The sequence below is a fragment of the Lepidochelys kempii genome, chromosome 1, assembly GCF_965140265.1.
Source record: "Lepidochelys kempii isolate rLepKem1 chromosome 1, rLepKem1.hap2, whole genome shotgun sequence".
Taxonomy (NCBI): Eukaryota; Metazoa; Chordata; order Testudines; family Cheloniidae; genus Lepidochelys; species Lepidochelys kempii.
The window spans coordinates 3,191,845-3,204,110 of record NC_133256.1 but is presented as its reverse complement, the minus strand read 5'-3'; the positions used below and the strand labels follow the sequence as shown (position 1 = coordinate 3,204,110).

General features: G+C 45.7%; 1 protein-coding gene across 1 annotated transcript; it reads right to left on the bottom strand.

Annotated features, from left to right (window-relative positions):
* Positions 1-827: 827 nt before the first annotated feature.
* On the bottom strand, positions 828-1,763 carry LOC140916964 (olfactory receptor 51G2-like). The gene has a single exon (XM_073358892.1). It carries the CDS (start codon positions 1,761-1,763, stop codon positions 828-830), a length of 936 nt encoding a protein of 311 aa, XP_073214993.1.
* Positions 1,764-12,266: the final 10,503 nt, after the last annotated feature.

The window sequence follows — 12,266 nt, the reverse complement described above, 5'->3', positions numbered from 1 at the left end:
CCTTTGGTTTGCTGGTGCAGGAGAAACAGAAGGGAGGGGAATATGGGCTTGAGTGTCTTGCCAGGACTCCTGTGCGTCAGACCCTCACTCACACACACAGCTCTGCTCTGCTTCCATGTGGAGTGGGCTCAGCAGGTGTGCGGCGTGCAGAGCCACCAACGGTGCTGATGGGAGCGGGGGCTGCCTGAATGGCTTCTCTTGCGGCTCCTGCATTAATGATGTCTCTGGCATGACTCAGTCAGAAGCACCTGGCTGAGGGCGTGGGGAAAGGGTCGGTGTCCGTGCCCCTGGAATAGCCCCGTCCACAGCTGGTGCCGCCCCCATGGATCACAGAGCATCCACAGCGCTCAGGAAGGGCCAGGACTGCGACTGCAGAACAGCCCTGCAGCTTTCTTCATGGCCCAAGGATGTTTAACCAGAGACGGGACAGTGACAGGCCAGGTGTAATGGGAAACAAAATCCACATCCCTTCTCTTTATTGAGAGTATTGACAGGATTTCTGAGGTTGGAGCAGCTACCGTTATGGCTCTTTCTGCACCAACATCCTACCGGTCCCCTGGCTCTCCACGAACACAGTCACTCTGCAAATGCTGCTGCCTGCCCTGGTGTCCTTCCCCCAGTGCCCTGTCCTCTCTGACCAGTGGGTGGACACAACCGCTATACCATTGCTTCAGGCCTTAGACCCCATCTGACCCTGTCTGTGCAGAGTGGAGATCAGTAGCTCATGTCATCACAGATATAAGGGTCCAGGATGGAATAAGTTGCCGTGTCCTGTGTTTCTTGTATCCTATGCCACCAGCGCTGGGGACGGGTCATAAACTGACCTTTCACTTCACGGACACCCTGATTATCCTCGAACGAAGGTGTTTGCTTTTCACGCAGTACACAATTGGGTTAATCAGAGGAGGAACCAGGAGGTTGATGTAGCCAAGGACAATCTGAAACAAGGGAGAAGAGCCCTTCCCAAATCTGTGTATCAAAGTCAGGCTGAACTCTGGTGTGTAGAAGAGCAGAACGGCGCAGAAGTGGGAGACGCAGGTGTTCAGGGCCCTGAGGAACTCCTTGTGGGACGCGATGCTCAGCACTGTTTTGAGGATCATCACATAAGACAGAAAGATGAACAGCGAGTCCAACCCCACCGTTAAGACTGTAATAATCAAGCCATAGATATTGTTGACTCTAATATCTGAACAAGCCATCTTCATTACCTCCTGGTGCATACAGTAAGAATGGGAGAGGACATTCACTCGACAATATCGGAACCATTTCAGGAGAACGGGGAGTGGGAGCATCATGGTCATCCCTCTTAGAATACACACCAGTCCCATCTTGGCTATTCTCGGCAGACTTAAGATGGAGGCATATCTGAGCGGGTTACTGATTGCGACGAAACGGTCAAAGGCCATCAACAAGAGCACGGAGGATTCAGTGAATGTAAATGAGTGGATGAAGAACAGCTGGGCAAGACAGGTATTGAGGCTGATCTCCCTTGAGTTAAACAAAAATACACGCAGTATAGTGGGTATGCTGGCTATCAATAAGCCTAGGTCTGTGACAGCCAACATGGAAAGGAACATGTACATTGGCTCATGAAGGCTTAGATCTGTTTTTATGATGAACAGAATGAGTGAATTTCCTATTATCGAAATAGCATACATTAAGCAGAAGACGACAGAGATCCAGAGATGGACATCTCCCTGCCCAGGTATCCCAGTGAGAAGGAACACTTCATAGTTGAATTTGGTGTCATTCACAGCTGACATAATGTACTGGGCAGGTCTGAGGAGTTTTGAGCTTTTCTTCCTGAAAGAAAAAAGAATAGGAGATTAGATGACTAGATGATATTTAACAAGATATCATTCTGCTCTCAGACTCCTAGGAGGTCAAGAAAGATGAGCAAAAGCATACTCTTGAATTTACACCACTGATAGGAGGATAGGCATTGCCAGACTGGATCAGACCTAGCCCAGTATCCAGTGGCCAGGTCCAAATGCTTCAGAGAAAAATGGAAGAAGCCCTACAATAGGCAGATAAGAGATAACCTGCTCCCAGAGAAAGGTTCCCCTGACACTGACTAGTTAGACGTATTTTGCAATGTAAATCAGGAACATTTATAGTGCTTCCAAGATTTTTTTTTAAATCCTCACTACCGTAGTGGACTTTTCTGGTCATCCATATAAACTTCCAGTCCCTCTTTCAATCGTGCTAAGTGCTTGGCCCCATTGCTATCTTGTGGCTGGGAGTTCCACAGCCTACTTGAGCACTGTGTGATTTTACAGTTGTGACCTTCCCACAGACACCCTTTCTCGCCCCCCACTTCTGGGTGTGGCCCATTGTATCATGACAGGTGTATAGACACATGGCAAGCATATGGTGAAAACCATCATTGTATTTATCTGTCCTACATTGAAGCTATTTATAAACTTATTTCATTGCCTCATGATAGATAGATAGATAGATAGATAGATAGATAGATAGATAGATAGATAGATAGAAACAGACTTGTTGAAAGTCTCTGGATGAGGATAAAAGGGGTAAAAAACAAGGGTGATGTCATGGTTGGGGTCGACTGCAGACCAGCTAACCAGGAAGAAGAGGTGGATGAGGCTTTTTTTAAACAACTAACAAAATCATGCAAAGCACGGAACTTGGTGGTGATGGGGGACTTCAACTCCCCAGACCTCTATTGGGACAATAACACAGAAGGGCACAGATTATCCAACAAGTTCCTGGAATCCATTGGAGACATTTTTTTTTTATTATTTCAGAAGGTGGAGACAGCTACTGTGCGGGAGGCTGTTCTAGATTTGATTTGGACAAATAGGGAGGAACTGGTTGAGAATTTGAAAGCAGAAGGCAGCTTGGGTGAAAGTGATCATGAAATGGTAGAGTTCAGGATTCTAAGGAATGGTAGGAGGGAGAACTGCACAATAAAAACAATGGATTTTAAGAAGGCAGACTTTAGCAAACGCAGGGAGTTGGTAGGTAAAATTCCATGGGAAGCAAGTCTAAGGGGAAAAATAATTGAAGACAGTTGGCAGTTTTTCAAAGAGACATTATTAAGGGCACAAGAGCAAACTATCCCACTGCATAGGAAAGATAGGAAGTATGGCGAGAGACCACGCTGGCTTAACCAGAAGATTGTCAATGATCTAAAACTCAAAAAAGTGTCTACAAAAAGTGGAAACTTGGTCAAATTACAAAGGATGAATATAAGCAAGTAGAAACATCACACAAAATGAGATCAAACTAGCTAGGGACATAAAAGGAAACAAGAAAACATTCTGCAAATACATTAGAAGCAAAAGGAAGACCAAGGACGGAGTAGGCCCGTTACTCAATGAGTGAGGAAAGACAATAACTGAACATGTGGAAATGGTAGCAGTGCTCAATGACTTCTTTGTTTCGGTTTTCACCAAGAAGATTGGTGGCGATTAGACATCTAACACAGTGAATGCCAGTGAAAATGAGGTAGGATCAGAGTCTAAAATAGGGTAAGAATGAGTCAAAAATTATTTGGACAAGTTAGATGTCTTCAAATTACCAGGGCCTGATGAAATGCATCCTAGAATACTCAAGAAGCTGACTGAGGAGATATCTGAGCCATTAGCAATTATCTTTTAAAAGTCATGGAAGACAGGAGGCATTCCAGAAGACGGGGAAAGGGCAAACATAGAACCCATCTATAAAAAGGGAAATAAGGACAACCCGGGGAATTACAGACCAGTCAGCTTAACTTAACTTACCCAGAAAGATAATGGAGCAAATAATAGGAGACAATAAGGTGATAAGTAACAGTCAGCATGGATTTGTCAAGAACAAATCATGTCAAATCAACCTGATAGTTTTCTTTGACAGGGTAACAAGCCTTGTGGATAGGGAGGAAGCAGTGGATGTGGTATACCTTGACTTTTGATACTGTCTCGCAGGACCTTCTCATAAACAAACTAGCGAAATACAATCTACATGGAGCTATTATCAGGTTGGTGCATAACTGGTTGGGAAATTGTTCCCAGAGAGTAGTTATCAGTGGTTCACAGTTATGCTGGAAGGGCATAATGAGTGGGGTCCCACAGGGATCAGTTCTGCATCCAGTTCTGTTCAATATCTTCATCAATAAAGTTTGTGGACAATACCAGGCTGGTCTTTTACCGGGAGACAGTATCATACAAACAATATGTGGAGTACTTCTGAAATACTTTCTAAAGGAAAATCCATTAAACAGGTAAGTTTCAGAGTAGCAGCCGTGTTAGTCTGAATTCACAAAAAGAAAAGGAGTACTAGTGTCACCTTAGAGACCAATTTATTTGAGCATAAGCTTTGGTTATCACTGCTCCTTCCTCCAGAAATGCCAAGAACTCTGCTGCTGGCTTTCGACATGCATTCATTTCACGAACGGTTGGTTTGTAATATTTGTATTGCAATGAAATATTCTGTCACAAGATTTACACATCTGTACTTTCATGTGCCCATGTCAAAACCACTGGGACCAAACCTAGGTGGACCTGCTGGCCAAGCACAGATGATCCACAGTATGCAGTCATAACCTATCAGACCTACTACCACAGAGCAACGCAGCTCTGAATTCCCTTGCCTTCAAAATCAAGCCAGAGAACAAAATTGTTGAAAATGGATTTGCTGATTAAATTTTCTGCAGCAAATAAACCTGAGGTGATTTGGGAACAAGTCACTGATATTCCATGGGGTCTCCTCTGGCTCAGCCCCTGGCAGGATCGGGCCCAGAGCACATGGCACCTCTAGAAATCGGACCCATTCAGAAATCCTGACTTGGGGCATTGGGGTTTTAACACGCCGAGCTCGCTTTGAATGTCACAGTTATGTGTAGCTTGAACAGCCCACTGCGGAGCTTGGGCAGATGTGCGGGAGGGGTTCCCAAGCTACCTAGCACTGCCTACCCTCTAGCCCCGTCACTGAGTCACCCCAACAGCCCAGCTGAGTCCTCGGCCTCTGCACAGAACATCTGCCAATGGAAACAGTTTGCAGCCTTTCCCCTTCCCTCTGTATTTTAAAGATAGTGAAACCTGGCAACATACCCAATTCCTGCTAGAAGGGGAGCCGCTGACACCAAAGGTCTTCACCATAAAGGACAAGGCATCATCGGAGAGGTTGCACAGGCTGCAGACAGTATCTGTTCAGACAGGGAGTCAGGTGTCTTAATGAAGCATGTTTGCACATTCCCTTGGGGGCCACTTGGCCATCAGGGAACCTCAGCTGCTTGGCTTAGTGTGCACCAGCTGTAACCCCCATGAAACAAATGGCAAACTGCAGGATGCCAAATCACAGGGGATGCGTGTTGATGTTACCCAACTGGACATCAGCTCAAGCCCTGTTGCAGGCTCTATTCCTTATGGTTCCAATTAGTCACAAGGCTACATTGGGGGCGGCCGAGTGGTAACGATGATGCTGTCATAGCTGTGATCTCACTGAAATAAAATAAAATATAATGAATAATAATCATTATAATGTAGGACCAGATTTCTGCCCAGCAGCACCCTTTCCTGCATTACAAACCCATGGTGCAGGGCAGGCAAGGGAGATTCCACAAGGCTCCCTATATGGGAATTTCTCTCAAATTTTTCCAGGAGGTGAGGTCCCTTCCATTTTCCCTGAATGTAAAGAGGGACTCAGGATCCAGGGATCTCCACAGTTAGGAACAGATCTCAGTGATCCACTGGTAGCTAGGGCTACCCAGCCACAATCCCTGTGCCATCCACTACTGCTCCAGGACCCTATCAATCTGCCTGCTAGCACAGGTTCATCAGAGATGTGCTACCAGGGTCTGTCCTTGAATATTGAGTGTAGATATGGTCGCCACATCTCAAAAAAGATGTATTGGAATTGGAAAACATTCAGAAAAGGGCAACAAAAATGATTAGGGGTATAGAATGGCTTCCGTTTGAGGAGAGATTAATAAGACTGGGACTTTTCATCTAGGAAAAGAGATGACTTTGGGGGTATGACAGAGGTCTTTAAAATCATGAGTGGTATAGAGAAAGTAAATAAGGAAGTATTTACTCCTTCTCATAATACAAGAACAAGGGGCCACCAAATGAAATTAATAGGTAGCAGGTTTAAAACAAACAAAAGAAAGTATTTTTTCACTCAATGCACTGTCAATCTCTGGAACTCCTTAGCAGAGGGTGTTGTGAAGGCCAATACAATAGCGGGGTTCAAAAGGAAGCTAGATAGATTCATGGAAGATAGGTCCATCAATGGCTATTAACCAGGATGGGCAGGGATGGTGTCCCTAGTCTCTGTTTCCCATTAGTTGGGATTCGGTGACAGGGCATGGATCACTTGATGATAACCTGTCTGTTCATTCCCTTTGGAATTGGCCGCTGTCAGAGGACAGGATACAGGGCTTGATGGACCTTTCATCTGACCCAGTACGGCCATTCTTATGTTCTTATGTAAGGGTTTCTACAGGTATGTTAGCAAGAAGACGAAGGTCATGGAAAGTGTGGGCCCCTTACTGAATGAGGGATGCAACCTAGTGACAGAGGATGTGCAAAAAGCTAATGTACTCAATGCTTTTTTTGCCTCTGTCTTCACGAACGAGATCAGCTCCCACACTACTGCACTGGGCAGCACAGTATGAGGAGGAGGTGACCAACACTCTGTGGAGAAAGAAGTGGTTTGGGACTATTTAGAAAAGCTGGACGAGCACAAGTCATTGGGGCCAGATGCGCTGCATCCAACAGTGCTAAAGGAGTTGGCGGATGTGATTGCAGAGCCATTAGCCAATATCTTTGAAAACTCATGGCGATTTGGGGAGGTCCTAGAGGATGTAGTGCCCATCTTTAAAAAAGGGAAGAAGGAGGATCTGAGGAACTACAGGCCAGTCAGCCTCACCTCAGTCCCTGGAAAAATCATGGAGCAGGTCCTCAAGGAATCAATTTTGAAGCACTTTGAGGAGAGGAAAGAGATCAGGAACAGTCAGCGTGGATTAAACAAGGGTAAGTCATGCGTGACTAATTTAATTGCCTTCTGTGACAAGCTAACTGGCTCTGTGAATGAGGGGAAAGCAGTGGACGTATTATTCCTTGACTTTTGAAAAGCTTTTGACACGGTCTCCCACAGTAATCTTACCGGCAAGTTAAAGAAGTATGAGCTGGATGATTGGACTATAAGGTGGATAGAAAGCTAGCTAGGTCATCAGGCTCAATGGGTAGTGATCAATGGCTCCACGTCTAGTTGGCAGCCGGTATCAAGTGGAGTGCCCCAAGGGTCAGTCCTGGGGCCGGTTTTGTTCAATATCTTCATTAATGATCTGGAGGATGGCATGGATTCCACCCTCAGGAAGTTTGCAGATGACACTAAACTGGGAGGAATGGTAGATACCCTGGAGGATAGGGATAGGATAAAGAGGGCCCTAGAAAAATTAGAAGATTGGGCCAAAAGAAATCTGATGCGGTTCAACAAGGACAAGTGCAGAGTCCTGCACTTAGGACGGAAGAATCCCATGCGCCACTACAGACTAGGAACCAAGCTACTAGGCAGCAGTTCTGCAGAAAAGGACCTAGGGGGTACAGTGGATGAGAAGGTGGATATGAGTCAACAGTGTACCCTTCTTGCCAAAAGGCTAATGGCATTTTGGGCTCTGTAAGAAGGAGCATTGCCGGCAGATCGACAGACGTGATCATTCCACTCTATTTGGCATTGGTGAGGCCTCATCTGGAGTACTGTGTCCAGTTTTGGGCCCCACACTACAAGAAGGATGTGGAAAAATTGGAAAACACCCAGCAGAGAGCAACAAAAATGACTAGGGGCCTGGAGCACATGATATATGAGGAGAGGCTGAGGGAACTGGGATTATTTAGACTGCAGAAGAGAAGAATGAGGGGGGATTTGATAGCTGCTTTCAGCTACCTGAAAGGGGGTTCCAAAGAGGATGGATCTAGACTGTTCTCAGTGGTAGCAGGTGACAGAATGAGGTGTAATGATCTCAATTTGCAGTGTGGGAGGTTGAGGTTGGATATTAGGAAACACTATTTCACTAGGAGGGTGGAATGGGTTACCTAGGGAGGTGGTGGAATCTCCATCCTTAGAGGTTTGTAAGGCCCAGATTGACAAAGCCCTGACAGAGATGATTTAGTTGGGGATTGGTCGTGCTCCGAGCAAGGGGTTGGACTAGATGAGCTCCTGAGGTCCCTTCCAACCCTGATATTCTATGATTCTATCCAATTGGGTACCTTTAGGTCCATTATTTCCCACAATGACAGTTGTCCTAAGCCTCCTAGTTGATTCCCATCTTAATCTAGTTACCATTTCCCACTCCTGAGACCCAGTTTCCAGTGGGAGCTATTTGTAAATATTGTAAATAGAACTTGTGATTTTACTCAATATGTGTCAGATATCATTACAGCAGCCTCCTTTATTGGGGAAGGAGTGACAGGAAAAATGTATCAAAACATTTCTATTCATCGTGTTGTTATTCCTAACCTTATCCTTATGATGTGTCAACATTTTCCTGTTATCTTTTGGAATGTGTTTGGTATTGAGGTTTTCAATATCAGCCCTGTTCTTGAAAGATTTGTGTGAGCCGGACCTGCCTCTTGCTCACAACTTAACTTTCCTTTAAGCTGCAAAGTTTTAACGGCTTTAGTCCAGGCCTCAGGTGTCATACCAGGTCTCTGCTACAAAGCTTCAAGTCTCTGACCCTCTTCCTAGTGCCTGGCCTACATACACTGCCTGAGGTCTTTGCTATTCTGTGTTTCACCAAGCAAGACTGGAAAGCCTGGAGGCTGCTTGCCAAACAGCAGTTCATAGAGAGAAAACTTGGACGCTTCAGGCAGGTGAGACGAATACCTAGATGGAACTTGGTCCTGCCATAAGTGCAGGGGACTGGACTTGATGACCTTTCAAGGTCCCTTGCATTCTGTGATGGTGCTATTGCCCCCCACTGGTGAAAAAGAAATTAAGAACAGCCCTGGGAGAGGGTTGTGCCAGGGAGCCGATTGGAGGCAGCCAATCAGGGCCAGGCTGGGCCCTATAAAAGATTGCAGGGCCAGTAGGAGATAAATCTCTCTCCATCTCTGGTAGGAGATGGATCTGACTGCCTGATAGTTAGAAAGGGGTACCTTGAACTCAGTAGTGCTGGGAAGGGCAAGAGGAGCTGGGGAGCTCCAGCCTGGCTAACTTCCAGGCTGAGGTTCTGGTACAGGACCACAAGGAGGTACAGGAGGTGCAGCCGGGGATAGGAAGAGTCAGCCAGTCCAACTCCCTTGCTGATGATGAGTGGCCATTTCAGACTGCAGTTTGCCCCTGAAGGACAGAGCTAGATAAAGACTGGCAGTGGGTCACTTAGGCAAGATGGGTGAAGGGAGTTGGGGTTCTCTGGTGAGAGGAGGACCCCTGAGTGAGATTTGGGAGAAGCAGGCGATCGCAGGAGAGACACCGGCCGGTGGACGGCACTCTGGAGCTGGAACTGAGTTACTTCCAGGTTGTAACCAGCAGGAGGTGTCGTGGTTGTGAGTCTCGATGTACTACACACTCCTGTGATTCTGTGATTCTATGAGAGGGTATTGGAGAGGAGAGGAGAGGAGGACTTCACTAGTGGTGAGCAGTGAAGATCCAGGGGGAGGGGAGATGGAGGCAATCAGCGAGCGGCAGTTGGGGGGACCATGGAAGAGAAGGGGTGAACAGGGGGTAGGGCCATGGTCCAGGCACCAGGGGAGCTTCCAGTGCTCGGGCCAGTCTATCCAAATGCTAGAGCCAAGCATCACCCATGCCTCCTTATCATCCCTGGCTGTCAGAGCACTGATAGCCCCCAAAGGAACTAGAGTCAAAGCCCACCCTGCATATCATAGGTATAAGTCCTGACCAATAGTCAGGACTTCCCTGCCAACCAACCCCAAGTGATGGCCATCACAAGGTGAAAGGCTTGCCAACTCAGAAAGTCTTTTTCAAAGTGAATATGTTTTACAGGTATCTCAACACAATAAATGCACCGCTTTCCGGTTGCTTTCAAAGCTTACATGCAAGTGCTGATCAGTTCCGTGTCATTAAGTGAAATACACTTTATTCTTTAAGTGATAAGGATCTGTATGAAGGAGTTGAAAAACTGGCCAATCATTCCAACAGACATTTCTCATACTTTTCCTGGGCAGTTGCTTTCATTCAGATCTATTTAGAGTAGTGGTTCTCAAAGTATGGGAGGTTTGGGAATGTATAAAGGGAAGCAGAAGCCTTGTTTTGTTTTGTTTTTAAAGAGCTCCAGCTGCCAGCACTGGGTGAATGGGGCTCATACAGAAGGAGCATGTACATTCAGGGGAGGGAATATAGAAAACAGCATAAGCCCCAGCAATTACAGGGTGACATTGGGAGCCACAGCCATGCTGGGCGCTTCAGGGCTCGACATTAGCCCTGCACAGGGCTCTCTTAGCAATTGTGACATGTCAGACATCATAGTGTGGTTTTCCCCCCAAGTACTTAAAAACAAACTTAAACTCACTATCAGCAGCATGCTTCCAGTGAGAAACAGCTTACACAAGAAATTGATTGTTTTGTGACAAAGGGAGAAAAGCACACAACACAAACTGAAGTGAAGACAACATTGGAGGTCCCAGCAAAATTCAGAAGCCAAAAATATGACAAAGTTTATTTCAAACTGGGCTTTATGTGACGTGGGTCCCGTAGTGCACTGAGGCCTCTGTGATGGGTTTCCCTCCCTTTCCTGGGGGACACCTGATCTTCTGGGATCCCACTGAGCCCACGCATTCCACCAGCCTGGGTTCCCTCCAGCCTTCTCTAGCACATACATAGGTCAGGACACACCCCGCTGTAGAATCACACAGAGTCTGCAACCAGCTTTGTGTGGGAAGATTCATCTTAGGAACTGCCTCAAGCTCAAGTGTACACACCCTCTGGAGTGCAAACATTGTCTTGCACTGTGCTGAGATCTATACAATGCAAGCTCATGACATTTGCCCCATCCCTCAGTGTGGAGCAAAATATACACAACTCCCTCCTCCCCCAAGATATGAATTGCATGAACTGGGTTTTAGAAAACAGAATACAAGTTTATTAACGACAAATGGTAGATTTTAAGTGATTATAAGGGATATCAAACAGAACAAAGCAGATTATTGAGCAAATAAAACACAACATGCAAGTTAAGCTAAATAGTAGTAAGTTCTCACTCTAAATGTGGTTTTATGCAGGTTGCCGAGTTTCTTGAAGGTAAACTGCACTGCTTGAAGCTCAAATCTCCAGGTATTCCTTTCACAGCCTAGATTTTTCTCACCTGGGCTCAGCCCCTGTCAACCCCCCAGCTTAGTTACTTTGTTTCTTCAGGTGTTTTCAGCAGTCTACTTTCTTGTGTGTGGAGGCAGTTGAGAAGAACCCAGATTAACTCAAAGACAGAAATAGGATTTACATACTGTGGAAATTCTTTGTTTCCTAGTTAGACCCCCTCACCCCTTCTCAGTAGAAAAGTACCAGAAGATCAAGATGGTATCCAGTACCAGGTGACATGATCACATGACCCTGTTGTGTCAAAGCAGCATCCCAGGAAGCTTCTCAGGAAAGTGGGATCCCACAAAAATGGATACATGGGCAACAAAATGGCAGAGAAAATTCAGTGTTGAGAAATATAAAATAATGCACAGAATCTCAAGTAGACATATAACACTAGGGGATTTAAATTGGCTCTTCCCACTCAGGAAAGAGATCTTGGAGTCATTATGGATAGTTCTTTGAAAACATCCAGTCAATGTTCAGCAGCAGTCAAAAAAGTGAACCAAATATTGGGAACCATTAGAAAAAGGATAGATAATAAGACAGAAAATATCATAATTGCCTCTATGCCCACATCTTGTATACTGCATGCAGATCTCATCGACCTATGTCAAAAAAGATATATTGGAATTGGGAAAGGCAATGAGTTCCACAGGTTGACTGTGTGTTATGTGTACTACTTCCTTTTTTGGAGTTTTGTTTTAAACTGGCTGCCTATTAATTTCATTTGGTTACCCCAGTTCTTGTGTTTTAAGGAGGAGTAAACAAGACTTCTGAATTCACATTCTCCACGCCATTCATGATCTGTGGCATATCCTTCCCACATCCAGGAGAGAGCAAAATCTTTTGACGAGTGTACAGTGTACAAATACCTGTGCAGTGCAAGGCAGTATAATTTTGGGTTTATACTCCGGTGTGGGGTGTGAGCCTGGGGAGATGGGAAAGTGAATGTTTTCTGCTGTTTGTACTTTGGTGCCTTAGGTAAGTTCTCACTTTGGGTGTGTGGC

Excerpts from the sequence above, each read along its gene's own strand:
- LOC140916964 (XM_073358892.1), bottom strand. The coding sequence starts at position 1,763 with ATGTCAGCTGTGAATGACACCAAATTCAACTATGAAGTGTTCCTTCTC.